At 50.4% G+C, this 14,041-nt stretch overlaps 2 protein-coding genes across 3 annotated transcripts; one reads left to right on the top strand and one right to left on the bottom strand.

Moving 5' to 3' along the window:
* The first annotated feature begins 59 nt into the window (after window positions 1–59).
* On the top strand, window positions 60–4,893 carry LOC137794031 (ankyrin repeat domain-containing protein 10-like). Its single transcript, XM_068590577.1, has 6 exons — window positions 60–352; window positions 2,475–2,627; window positions 3,007–3,098; window positions 3,428–3,636; window positions 3,895–3,951; window positions 4,028–4,893. The coding sequence occupies exons 1-6, from the start codon at window positions 155–157 to the stop codon at window positions 4,345–4,347; spliced, it is 1,029 nt and encodes a 342-aa protein (XP_068446678.1). The 5' UTR covers window positions 60–154; the 3' UTR covers window positions 4,348–4,893.
* Window positions 4,894–4,897: 4 nt separating this feature from the next.
* On the bottom strand, window positions 4,898–11,840 carry LOC137794030 (uncharacterized). Of its 2 annotated transcripts, XM_068590576.1 has the most exons (12): window positions 11,723–11,840; window positions 11,312–11,367; window positions 11,148–11,226; window positions 10,988–11,060; window positions 10,371–10,457; window positions 9,354–9,938; window positions 9,047–9,179; window positions 8,233–8,309; window positions 8,058–8,159; window positions 7,068–7,170; window positions 5,574–5,745; window positions 4,898–5,462 (listed from the first exon to the last, which is right to left on the bottom strand). In XM_068590576.1, the coding sequence occupies exons 1-12, from the start codon at window positions 11,744–11,746 to the stop codon at window positions 5,271–5,273; spliced, it is 1,683 nt and encodes a 560-aa protein (XP_068446677.1). In that variant the 5' UTR covers window positions 11,747–11,840; the 3' UTR covers window positions 4,898–5,270. The 2 variants fall into 2 exon arrangements, with proteins under 2 accessions (XP_068446677.1, XP_068446676.1); XM_068590575.1 differs by having other exon boundaries at window positions 4,898–5,745.
* Window positions 11,841–14,041: the final 2,201 nt, after the last annotated feature.

The following is a 14,041-nucleotide window of genomic DNA, read 5'->3' as shown; positions in this document are numbered from 1 at the left end:
CAGAAGCCTGGCGCTCCTGATCCCGGTCTCACGGCAAACTCCAGTCCGGGTTTTGTGATTCTCCCCCCGCGAAGAGAAGCTGAGCTCTTCCTTTGTGTTTGAACCGTGTGGGTCTGCTCCGTGGGACCGGGACCGGGTCCGGTTAGACAGTCTCATGTCGGAGGGACGAGGACTCGACGTGTTCGGGGACGAGCTGTTCTCCAGCCGGTTCCCCGTCCACTGCGCATGTCGGGACGGAGACGTGGGCGCGCTGGTCTCCCTGAGCCGGCAGCTCTCAGACCCGGCTCACCTGGCTGAGGAGGACTCGAAATACGGATGGAGCCCTTTACACTGGGCTGCTCACTACGGACAGGTAGGCTGCCTCTGGACCGCTGCGGCAGGCTGGACCCGCCTGGAGGTTCTTGCTCATCTAGTGGTAACGAGAAGTTCATGTGACTGTAGTCCACTTGACCCGTTTATGAAGCTTCAGGGTTCATGTGACTGTAGTCCACTTGTTCTGTTTATGAAGCTTCATGGTTCATGTGACTGTAGTCCACTTGTTCTGTTTATGAAGCTTCATGGTTCATGTGACTGTAGTCCACTTGTTCTGTTTATGAAGCTTCATGGTTCATGTGACTGTAGTCCACTTGACCCGTTTATGAAGCTTCAGGGTTCATGTGACTGTAGTCCACTTGACCCGTTTATGAAGCTTCATGGTTCACGGGAGTGAAGCCCGCCGTTTTACGTTGACTGATTGTAACTGTACAATAAAGTTTTCTTTAAAAAATCAATAAGGAAGACGTCACGGGCTGCAGCATTTCTATTGGTTCCAGTAGAGTATAGCTATCAGGCTCCGCCCCCAGACGCGCGCCTCCTGCAGGCTGACACAGACCAGCTGGAGGACCAGAGTCCTCAGGAAGAGGAAAGATATGTCTCGAGTCCCAGGTGGTCGAGGAGTAAAGTCCACAATCCAATGAGTTAATACAAAATATTTAATAAAAGGTGATGGCAGTTCAGCAAAACCTTGATCAAGGTCCTGTACATCTCTGCAGAATCCACAGACTGCAACAGTTATCCATCTCCTGCAGGGCCTCAGGACACGCTCTGCTCGTGTTAAATACTCTGCAGTCTCAGGCCGTCAGGCCTCCAATGTTAGTCTCTCCTCATTCACACCTGAAAACATTTCTCCAGAGCAGCTGCTCTGTCTCGGGCAGAGTTACTCAGAGTTACACTTCAGCCAAAAACAAAGTCACCAAAAATGAGTTTGCACGACCAAAGTTCCCGTCCTTAAAGTCTCTCTTCGCTGGACCAAAGAATGCAAGGACTACCTCTTAAAGCTACAGTAACACAATTCTAACACATGCAATAACACTCTTACTACTACAGTAATACGAAAACACATACAGTGACCTTCTTATGCATACAATTACACATCCTTCATAATATCCCTTATTAATCATCATATGTCACCTTTGCATTGTAATGTACACTTTAAACATTTCTTTATTATACATGTGCAGTTAAACTCAGACAAACTAAACTGTTAAAACTCTACAGAAGTCTACGAAGACTCTGACTAGTCCTGATCTCCAGGCCTCTCCGAGAGGCTCCTGTGGGGTCTAGCAGCAGCTCTTTGTGCTGTGAGGCGTTCATGGACTCGTCTGTGTCTTTGCTGTGAGGCGTTCATGGACTCGTCTGTGTCTTTGCTGTGAGGCGTTCATGGACTCGTCTGTGTCTTTGCTGTGAGGCGTTCATGGACTCGTCTGTGTCTTTGCTGTGAGGCGTTCATGGACTCCTCTGTGTCTTTGCTGTGAGGCGTTCATGGACTCCTCTGTGTCTTTGCTGTGAGGCGTTCATGGACTCGTCTGTGTCTTTGCTGTGAGGCGTTCATGGACTCCTCTGTGTCTTTGCTGTGAGGCGTTCATGGACTCCTCTGTGTCTTGCTGTGAGGCGTTCATGGACTCCTCTGTGTCTTTGCTGTGAGGCGTTCATGGACTCCTCTGTGTCTTTGCTGTGAGGAGTTCATGGACTCCTCTGTGTCTTTGCTGTGAGGCGTTCATGGACTCCTCTGTGTCTTTGCTGTGAGGCGTTCATGGACTCCTCTGTGTCTTGCTGTGAGGCGTTCATGGACTCCTCTGTGTCTTTGCTGTGAGGCGTTCATGGACTCCTCTGTGTCTTTGCTGTGAGGAGTTCATGGACTCGTCTGTGTCTTTGCTGTGAGGCGTTCATGGACTCCTCTGTGTCTTTGCTGTGAGGAGTTCATGGACTCCTCTGTGTCTTTGCTGTGAGGCGTTCATGGACTCGTCTGTGTCTTTGCTGTGAGGCGTTCATGGACTCGTCTGTGTCTGTGCTGTGAGGCGTTCATGGACTCCTCTGTGTCTTGCTGTGAGGCGTTCATGGACTCCTCTGTGTCTTTGCTGTGAGGCGTTCATGGACTCCTCTGTGTCTTTGCTGTGAGGCGTTCATGGACTCCTCTGTGTCTGTCCCTCCCCCAGCTGGACTGCGTGGTGCTCCTGGTGCAGATGGGCTGTGAGGTGAACACCGGGACCAGCCGCTTCAACCAGACGCCCACGCACACGGCAGCGTTTGGAGGCCATCCTCAGTGTGTGCTGTGGCTAACTCAGGCCGGAGCCCACGCCAACAGCCAGGTAACCCTCATGCCAACAGGTGACATGCCAACAGGTAACCCTCATGCCAACAGGTGACATGCCAACAGGTAACCCTCATGCCAACAGGTGACATGCCAACAGGTAACCCTCATGCCAACAGGTGACATGCCAACAGGTAACCCTCATGCCAACAGGTGACATGCCAACAGGTAACCCTCATGCCAACACACATGTATATATACACCAGGGCCCCGGTACTAGAGCCCTGTACTCTCTGGCAGAGAGCCGTCATGAATGAACATGGCTGTGGTTCCTCTGGGTCTGGTCTCCAGAAGGTGGACTGAGGGCACACACACTGGTTCTGAGGAAGCCCCCATGTGCTGGGACCTTCTCTAAAGCTGTGACGTTGTGTCTGCAGGACTTCGTGGGCGAGGCTCCCCTCCACAAGGCGGCCCGCTCAGGGAGCCTGGAGTGTATCCAGGTCCTGCTGCTGGCGGGGGCTCAAGCCCAGTAAGTACTGTGAGACCCAGAGCTCACATCCATCTGTCCTGCAGCTCAGAGCAGCACGCTGCAGCCGTGGTTCTGGTTTCCTAAAGGAATCAACGCGCTCAACTGAATCCGCTCTGTTGGTGCTTTAACGCGTTTCAAGGGTTCATGGCAGCTTTCATACAAGTACTGGACAGACATGGTGACCTGAAGTGTGGTCTGGTTTAGAGACACACATTAGCAAGGCAGAACTCACTGACGGCCCAGCACTGGCCTGTCAGCTGTCGGCTCTGAAGCCTCTTCATGTGTCCTGTGTGTGGGCCAGACCTGAACCACTCTGTCTTCTGGTCCAGCCTCAGGAATGCCAGTGGGCAGACAGCAGCAGACCTGGCCCACGCCCACGGCTTCCTCGACTGTTTCAGCTTCATCTCCAAAACCAGAAAGCAGCTGCTGCTGCATGGGACTGGAACCAGCGCCCCGTGTGGCCAGGGCCCGCTGAGCAGGAAGAGGCTGCTGAGCGGCGAGGACCCGGGTCACATAAAGAAAGCCCGGGGAGGCGACAGTAAGACCAGCTCATGAAACTTATAAGTGACACAACAAAGAGAGAAAGCGATGCATCATGGGAACACAGGACTTACTTCAGAGTTACTTCACATCTGTTCAAGGTTTCAGTTGTCATTTGATGCTGCAGATTATTAAAGCGTCATCTTCCATTTGGTGAAATGTAACCAGTAACAGGTGTGTGTGTGCTGTAGTTCAGGGTCCAGGTAGCTCCTCCAGCATGAGACATGTCAGCTGTGACTTCTCTCCTCCTCTCCAGATGTGCAGAGCGGTGAGGAGCCGGAGGGCATGGAGGCTTCACAGGAAGCAGACTCAGGTGGGTCTGGAGCTCCACTGTGGGTTCATGACTTGATGACACAACGTAACATTAACCGCTTTCTTTGTAAAACCAGCCGCCCCCATCGACCCTCGTGATGAGTCGCCCAGAAGCCCCGCCCCGTTCTCCCTCCCAGCCAATCAGCAGGCTGCTCGGCGCTCTTCTGCCGACATGTGCGGCTCCCTGCATCTGACCGGCAGTCCCAGCAGCTGCGTGTCCCACCGGCCGGCCCGGCGGGCGCTGACCGGAGCAGACTGCAGGGACTTCCTGCACTACGGACACTACCACGGCTTCGGGGACACGGCGGAGGAGCTCAGCGACTACGGGGGCGGCATCCAGGCCGAGCCAGGTCACAGGCAGGCTGTGGCGGGAAGCACCCGCCTGTACCAGGACTGAGGACACAGGACCAGCGTAATCTGCTTCCCAACACATGGTCCAATTAGAAATGCATCGTAGCTCAGCAGCTGTTGGCACGGTTGAGTTTAAGGTCCCTGACCACACGTCCTGGGTTCAGGTCCCATGGTCCTCAGGGAGGTGCCCGGTGTCCATACTGTCATAACTGGAGTTCACCCAGCTGACTCGGGGGTCCAGTGCTGACTAGCTAACCAACATTGTTGAACAGTGTCATAGATAGCTTTGTGCTAAGTTGCAGCGTGCCATCAAAACCCTCCAGTAATCATGTGTTGAGGGTCTGCCCCGTGTGACATCACAGTTTCTAGGAGGCCCATTGGTTCCCTTTCAAGCTCCACTCGTCCTCAGCGATTGGTCATGGTTTCCTCCCCTCCATCATGGCTCTGACACGCCTCGACCTGCCAAAGGGAACATGTTCTTTGTTGCTTATTTCTGACTCTTTTTGTACGCCACCTTGTGGTTTTATACTGGGCTGTTTGCTATTAAACCAGGTTTTGCAGTTTTATATAAAAACAAAATGGTACAAAGTAATGAGTGATTTGTCATGTTTCAATTTATTTTCCTTTAAAAACACTTCAGACCGTACTGCTCCATCATCACATAGGTCAGGTTTCTGCTGTGTGTCCCGTCAGGCCAGTACTCAAGGGAAAGCTTTCAATCAGACACTCGCCAGTTTATTCCAGACTTTACAAACAAGATACAAACAAAAGTCTATTCCAGTTTAAATGTTTATGTCAAGTCAAAAGACAAACACAGGGACAGATTATTAGCCCCTGAACACATGATGGCCTGTCCGTCAACATGGACGTCCGCTGGTCTCGGACCTCGGTGGGAACCAACCGGGCTGCTACTGAACCGTGTCCGTCAGGGGGAAGTAGATCAACATTACAAATCATATGAAACCCATTTCACCTCCCCAGATCCAGGTGAATAGTCCTCTGCAGATTGGCTATGCTGGCATCCAGAGCTGCCAGGCCTTTCCTGAACGCCACCTCGTCTCTGGTGTCAAAGGTGGCGCCCGACCTCGCGCTCCGATCGGACCACACCGATTCCACGTCCCACCGGGACGGACGCCCGCCCTGCACTCGTGACGGGACTCCCTGTAGACAACGTGATGGGTCCAGGTGAGCCATCTGGTCTCCAGGTGTGACCTCAGGGTGTGACCCCGTGGCCCTCAGGGGCTTCTGCTCTCGCTCTGCAGCTTCACACACCTGCTCAGTGGGAGTGGGCTCTAGCTGACCGAGAGACATCAGAAACTGGGCGATGCGGTCGGAGGGGGGCTCTGCTGGATCTGGTCTGAGCTGGTCAAAACGCTGTTCGGTGTCTGACACGGAGCCGTCAACACCTGGAGGACGCTTGGAAGAATCGTGACCCTGAAGAATCCTGAAGCCGAGAGAAGACGAGGTTTCATGTGGGACAGAGAGCGACCACACACACACTAATGTACAGAGACACACACACACACACACACACACACACACACACACTGATGTACAGAGACACACACACACACACACACACACACACACTGATGTACAGAGACACACACACACACACACACACACTGATGTACAGAGACACACACACACACACACACTGATGTACAGAGACACACACACACACACACACTAATGTACAGAGACACACACACACACACACACACACACACACTGATGTACAGAGACACACACACACACACACACACACACACTGATGTACAGAGACACACACACACACACACTAATGTACAGAGAAACACACACACACACACTGATGTACAGAGACACACACACACACACACACACACACTGATGTACAGAGACACACACACACACACACACACTGATGTACAGAGACACACACACACACACACACACTGATGTACAGAGACACACACACACACACACACACACTAATGTACAGAGACACACACACACACACACACACACACACACACTGATGTACAGAGACACACACACACACACACACACACACACACTGATGTACAGAGACACACACACACACACACACTAATGTACAGAGACACACACACACTGATGTACAGAGACACACACACACACTAATGTACAGAGACACACACACACACTAATGTACAGAGACACACACACACACACACACACACACACACTGATGTACAGAGACACACACACACACACACACTAATGTACAGAGACACACACACACACTGATGTACAGAGACACACACACACACTAATGTACAGAGACACACACACACACACTAATGTACAGAGACACACACACACACACTAATGTACAGAGACACACACACACACACACTGATGTACAGAGACACACACACACACACTGATGTACAGAGACACATACACACACACACACTAATGTACAGAGACACACACACACACACACACTAATGTACAGAGACACACACTCACACACTGATGTACAGAGACACACACACACACACACACTAATGTACAGAGACACACACACACACTAATGTACAGAGACACACACACACTGATGTACAGACACACACACACACACACACAGACTGATGTACAGAGACACACACACACACACACACACACACACTGATGTACAGACACACACACACACACACACACACACACACACACACACACACACACACACACACACACACACACACACACACACACACTGATGTACAGAGACACACACACCTATTCAGGTTTCCTATGTCTTCCAGTCTTCGCTGGGCGAGTGAAGACAACTCTCTCTTCTCTCGCTCACTGTGCAGCAACCTGCTTCTGGTGGCCTCCAAGTCTGAACACACACATGAAGGCAAGTCACTGTCAGAGCGCCAATGACCTCCACACGCAACAGCTGTGTGTGATTTACTTTGACGAGCGCTTTTACATCATTCCACTCGCCAAACTTTAACCCGCTCGCCAAGCTTTAACCCGCTCGCCGAGCTTTAACCCGCTCGCCAAGCTTTAACCCGCTCGCCAAGCTTTAACCCGCTCGCCAAGCTTTAACCCGCTCGCCAAGCTTTAACCCGCTCGCCGAGCTTTAACCCGCTCGCCAAGCTTTAACCCGCTCGCCAAGCTTTAACCCGCTCGCCAAGCTTTAACCCGCTCGCCAAGCTTTAACCCGCTCGCCAAGCTTTAACCCGCTCGCCAAGCTTTAACCCGCTCGCCAAGCTTTAACCCGCTCGCCAAGCTTTAACCCGCTCGCCAAGCTTTAACCCGCTCGCCAAGCTTTAACCCGCTCGCCAAGCTTTAACCCGCTCGCCAAGCTTTAACCCGCTCGCCAAGCTTTAACCCGCTCGCCAAGCTTTAACCCGCTCGCCAAGCTTTAACCCGCTCGCCAAGCTTTAACCCGCTCGCCAAGCTTTAACCCGCTCGCCAAGCTTTAACCCGCTCGCCAAGCTTTAACCCGCTCGCCAAGCTTTAACCCGCTCGCCAAACTTTAACCCGCTCGCCCGCTAAACTTTAACCCGTTAACTGACTAAACTTTAACCCGCTCGCTAAGCCAGAAGGATTACAGATGTGCGTCACAGTACAGATGTGCGTCACAGTACAGATGTGCGTCACAGTACAGATGTGCGTCACAGTACAGATGTGCGGTCACAGTACAGATGTGCGTCACAGTACAGATGTGCGGTCACAGTACAGATGTGCGGTCACAGTACAGGTCACACAGATCTGAACCTGCTTGGATGAGTGCATTTTCTGCCTCTCTGTCAGTCAGCCGGCTCTGTGTGTCCTTCAGAGCTTTCCGTAGTTGTGCGAGCTCCTCCTGCAGAGGCAACACTGTGGAGACACACAGGATGCTTCAGTCCTGAGGGAGAACTTCACACAACCACAGAAACACACTCAGGCTTACCTTGTGAGTAACGGAGCAGCTGCAGCTTCTGACAGGGGTCTGCTGCCCCGCTCTGCTGCAACTGCTGGTTAGGAGTCCTCACACACACACAAGCACACACACACACACACACACACACACACACACACACACACACACACACACACACAGTAAGCCTTCTCTGCTGGCCTAAACAGAATTACAAAGTTATATCAGTTTTAACAAATACACGACCTGTATGATAATTATTTTTCACGATCAATTATTTCCTCGTGTCACAGCTCCTGTCTTCCTCTGTTGCTCTGCCTGCAGCTGGTTTGAAGGAGAAGCTTTCATCCAATCACATTTTTCCTCCTGTGTCTCTATGGGATCAAAGCAGTTTAACCCTTTGCAGTTTAAAGTACACGAGGAGTGGACGTTGTGGTTGATTGTCACGGACTTCAACCAATCACATCTTTAGTTTGACTAGCTGGGCGTGTTCTTTGAGGCGCAGCGCCTGAGAAATGAAGTGGACGTGTGATTGGTCGGTGGCACAGCGTGACTTCTGTCAATGAAAGGAGGAGAAAAAGCTGGAAGCTCAGACTGAAGCATCAGAAACAGACTTTCTGGGGGATTTACCGACGACGCCTTTCACTCAGAGGGTCACGGGCATCTTGTGAGTGAAATGCTGGTTGTGTTACTTGTTTTACATCTGCAGTGTGTGTGTGTGTGTACTTATGTTGGTCCCGTGAGAGGGATCCCTCTACCAGAAAGGTCCTCCATTTTTCCTGATCTGAATCAGGGCTGTAGAGATAAATGGACTCGTTGTGGCCCAGTGAGGGTTTCTGTTCAGTACCTGTGAAGCTGAGTGTTCTGGCTGTGAAGTGACAGCGGTTCTGGTTCAGTCCAGATGTTTGAACTACCAGCACCCATCAAAGCTGAAGACACCGTCTGCTCCAGACGACTGAGCAGCCTCTCTGCTACACTGCCTGCAACACACACACACACACACACACACACACACACACACACACACACACACACACACACACACACACACACACACACACACACACACACACACACACACACACACACACACACACACACCTGAGACATGTTGATAATATATTCCATACATTTTGGACTGACTGACAGGTTACCTTGTCCAGCAATCAGAGCCTTGAGTTCTCCAAGCAGATACTGAACTGTCTTTACTTCCACGTCTGTCTCTGCACTGCAGTCCTCTCTGCTGTGTGAGTCCTGAAGGACTTCATCCAACTGCATGCTGGACTTCTTTAAGGTACCCGACTGTCTGACAGCGAGGTCTCTCACAGGAACAAACTCCTCCTCTTCGCTATCACCATCACACTGTTTCTGGGCTGGAGGGATGGAGGTCTGGTTCACAGGTGGAGGGATGGAGGTCTGGTTCACAGGTGGAGGGATGGAGGTCTGGTTCTTAGGTGGAGGGATGGTGGTCTGGTTCTTAGGTGGAGGGATGGAGGTCTGGTTCACAGGTGGAGGGATGGAGGTCTGGTTCACAGGTGGAGGGATGGAGGTCTGGTTCACAGGTGGAGGGATGGAGGTCTGGTTCACAGGTGGAGGGATGAAGGTCTGGTTCTTAGGTGGAGGGATGGTGGTCTGGTTCTCAGGTGGAGGGATAAAGGTCTGGTTCTTAGGTGGGTGGAGCTTCACAGCACGAGTGGTGGTGCCTGGTACAGGTTGGACTGGCTGGCGCCCCCTCTGGTCTGGAGGACAAAGGGAACAGGTATCAACAGTAGTGCAAATAGAGGACTGTGGCACTCTGCGTTCACATTGGAGCTGCAACTTTTTGTAAGATGTTCTCCACCCAAAACCATACGGAGACGGTCACTTAAATTAAAAGTAAACATACAAACCTCCCAAAAGGTACCAACGTACCACAGTCCTTCAAAGTATTACCTTTAGTCAGTAGCTCTACTACTCAATGTGTCTCTACCAACATGTCCTTCAGAGCGTGACCTTCATAGTTAGCAGCTTACTGTATTAGTTTGTGGGAGAAACAGTCCAAAAACAAAAAGCTGTCACTGCTGCTATAAGTATCATTCAATTTGACATTTTGCAAATGAACTATAAGACAATGACATCACGTCCTCCTTCTCACACCGGCAGATCAATGAAACACACAAACGCATACGCACACGTCTTTGTGTTCCTGATGGTTTTCTTCCCGAAGGAGCTCTGTGGGGTCGGTCTGGCTGCTACCCCCTTCACTGCTCTGGGAAGGCCTGTAGGGGTTAACATGTAGCTCATGAAGGCCTGTAGGGGTTAACATGTAGCTCATGAAGGCCTGTAGGGGTTAACATGTAGCTCATGAAGGCCTGTAGGGGTTAACATGTAGCTCATGAAGGCCTGTAGGGGTTAACATGTAGCTCATGAAGGCCTGTAGGGGTTAACATGTAGGTCAGCATGGAACAGGCTGGAAAGACTCCATCAGAACTGAGAGCCTTTGTGCTGTGACAGAACAGTCAACATGGTTACATATTCATGTGTTATTATTATGCTAAATATGATATTAAACAGGATACACGTCAGATATAACGCAGAGAAAAGTGTGAAATCTTCAGGAGAAGAATTAACTATGAAAATGAATGTTGACCACTTTTCTCTGAATCTTTGTGTTGTCGGTGTCATGAAATGTAACTCATTGTGTTGGACTGTGTGTCCTATTGCAGTTTGAAGTGCTCGTCCTGACAGTTTACAAGCAGCACCAAGAGACACAGCGCTGGAGCCTTACTGCTCTGGAGAGTCCTCTCACCTGCCGGCTCAGCCTGAAGGATGTCCGTGAGCAAGGCAGCACACCGGTCCAGACCCTTATGGAGAGAAGAGACCTGCGGGGACAGAACACTTGAATCAAGTCCAGGTGGTCTCCATGACACAGCAGCCCGCCTCTATTGGCCCGAGTGCGGATCAGGTACCTGCTCTTCAGGCTGTGTGGATGTGGAGTACAGAGAGTAGGCGGGTTCAGGGCAGGCGGGTCCTGGATCTGGAGTCACTCTGTCAGCACAGTTACAGGAGCCCAGTGTGACAATGAATTCAGTGTTAGGGGGACTGAAGAGGGACTAAAGGCCAGTGGACTCACCGTCTCCTGCACAGCTGTCCTTTGACTCCTCCGGTCAGCCTCCCTGATGTCACCACCTGCAGGTCAAAGCCACCAAGTCCTGAAACATGTGAACCTTCCCGCATCAGGTCTACAGCCAGTCCTGGTCTCCGACAGTCCTGGTCTCTAACAGTCCTGGTCTCTCATAGTGGTCTCTAATAGTCCTGGTCTCAGACAGTCCTAAAGTCATACGTGTATCATACGTCCTAAAGTAGAGTGCTGTGTCTAAACTGCTGACATGATCATTATTTGTTTAGCGGGTACACTGCCGTCCTCTCCGTCAAGCTAGCGCTCCAGAGCCAGAGCGCTGGGCCAGCAGCGGGGTCGCTCGAGCTTCATGGTGGACTTGAGTCGTCTTCCCCGCAGACTGTGACCCGGAGACCGTGGTCTTACCTTGCTTTTGGCGCTTCCTTTCATGCTGAGCTACTGCGCCTTTGCTCTGCGCTGTGTTGTCAACAACAGCCTCTTTTTCGTGCGTGGCTCCGTTTCATTTCTGCTACTTCCGGTGGTTTGAAACGGACAGCGTGAAGCTGACCAATCAAAATGACTATGAAGGCGGTGGGCGGGGCTGCAGGACCCGGAAGGCTTGAAACGCCACGGTACGGCGTCCCGTTCTGGACATTTCCCGTTTTTCATGGAGACGCAGGCTGCGGTCGAATAGTCAAATAATCACGAATCGCGATGTTAGTGACGTCAGTCTGTCTGCAGCGGTGAAACTCCAACGTTGTAGTCCATCTGCACCACAATAAGCATCTTCAATACTTCATGTGTGTTCTTAATGTTGCGTCATGCAGACGATTAAACAACCCGCTTCATATATTACTTTATTAACGAGGTTGGAATAGAAATTAACGATGGAATATATAAGTGAAAACATGGGGTTTTACACAGAGTACAAAGCTACTAAACTGTTTCTGTTCAGTTTCAATCCTGTTGAATTAAATATCCCACTAACGATGTGTGTCATATGTGTGTCTCATATCCATTTATGTTGTTATGGTTTATATGCAGATTATAGTCTGATCATAAAAATATGCAGACAGTAGTATACAAAACACAACTTGATAGTGCTTCATTGTAATGTAACAAAGTAGTTGATTAAAAAGATGATAATCACAAACAGAGTCAGGCTGAAGAGCTCGACCAGTTTAACTCTTTCATTAAAGCTTCTGTAACTAAAGTAAAATAAAAGAATGAGGGCTGAAGCTGCAGCTCAACACCAGAGAGACAAAGGCTGCGTTTCCCAGATTTGATAGTTCTTAAGGACTTAAGAAGGTTCTCTAAGAAGGAGCGCTAAGATACGAGTGTTTCCCAGACGCGTTCTTAACTGCCTTCTTAAGATCTCGCTAAAGAAGCTTCATAAGACGCTCTTAGTGGGAGCTGTCCACCGCCGTGGTGATGAAACCAAATCAATCGATGCCAGGTTAATCGATCACCCACCACTTTATCAGCGCATAAATCACACACAACACGTGCAATTATGCTACGTGTGTGTGTGTGTGTGTGTGTGTGTGTGTGTGTGTGTGTGTGTGTGTGTGTGTGTGTGTGTGTGTGTGTGTGTTTGTGCCATCCACGACACCAATCATCGGGGGATCTCAGCCATGGCATGAAATCCACGGTGGACCTGGTGGACCTCGTCCCGTGTGGTGGCATTCTGATGTGTGTCCGCATGGCGCAGGAGGATCGGTGTCACGCTGCCACACTACGTGAACCCGCTGCCTTGCTGAGGCCGGTGCCGTCCCCCACCACCTCCAGGGAGCTCCCCATGCGTAAAGACCAGGCTGAGGGCAACACTGCAGCGGGTTGGCTTCTAGATGAGCCAACCCGATGTCGTATTGCAGCCGTGGTGTCTCTCACGTGGACTTCAGCAACGCCTTTAGACGTGGAGCCTCTCTTGATGAGGTTCAGCAGAGTTCAGTTACACCTGTCAGCTTGCTGATATCTACAGAATACCACAGGGTTGTTGATGTTTTAATAACTAACGTAAACTCATATGCAGATGCCGAATGTGTGTGAAAACGTAATGAGTGATAGTAATGCTGATTCATTTTATTTATGTAGCTACAAGAACAAATTCTTTATTTTTATATCGTTATTTTTTTATGCTATTTTTCTTGCGTCAGTGTCCTGTAGCTGTGGGCGCACATTCCTCATTACGCATGGTTTTAGTATTACTTTGAATGTCAGATATAACTTTCCCTGACGCGGCTGCAGTGAGCGTTTGTCGCTAAGAAGGCTGTTAAGAGTGGGTCAGACTGATCTTACGTTTCCTTCTTAGTGAAAGAGCGTCTTAAGCTAAGAACGACTCAGGGAAACGCGTCCTTCTTTCACAGCGCTGAGAGCGCTCCTCTGAATTATACTTCTGCAACTCCAACTCCAACTCCAGCCTTTAAGACGCTCTTAGCGCTTAACGAATCTGGGAAACGCGGCCAATATCAATACAGCAGTTTCATCGCTTTACAGCAGTTTCATCGCTTTACAGCAGTTTCATCGCTTTACAGCAGTTTCATCGCTTTACAGCAGTTTCATCGCTTTACAGCAGTTTCATCGCTTTACAGCCGTGTTCAGCAACATAAACGTAACGTTCGTAGTTTGCCAGCCGGTTTAACAGGTTATTAAAAGTATTTACAAGTTACGCATATGTCGCTCATGATCGTTTGTTCTCGTGAACGGCCGAATGAAACGTCACTTTAAATGTTGCCGCCGCAAGGG

Source organism: Clinocottus analis, unplaced genomic scaffold (assembly GCF_023055335.1).
Source record: "Clinocottus analis isolate CAN_PGR_092001 unplaced genomic scaffold, fCliAna1.0.p SCAF_24, whole genome shotgun sequence".
Lineage (NCBI taxonomy): Eukaryota > Metazoa > Chordata > Actinopteri > Perciformes > Cottidae > Clinocottus > Clinocottus analis.
Note: the sequence above shows the minus strand (reverse complement) of the source record. Positions and strands in the feature narration are given on the sequence as shown.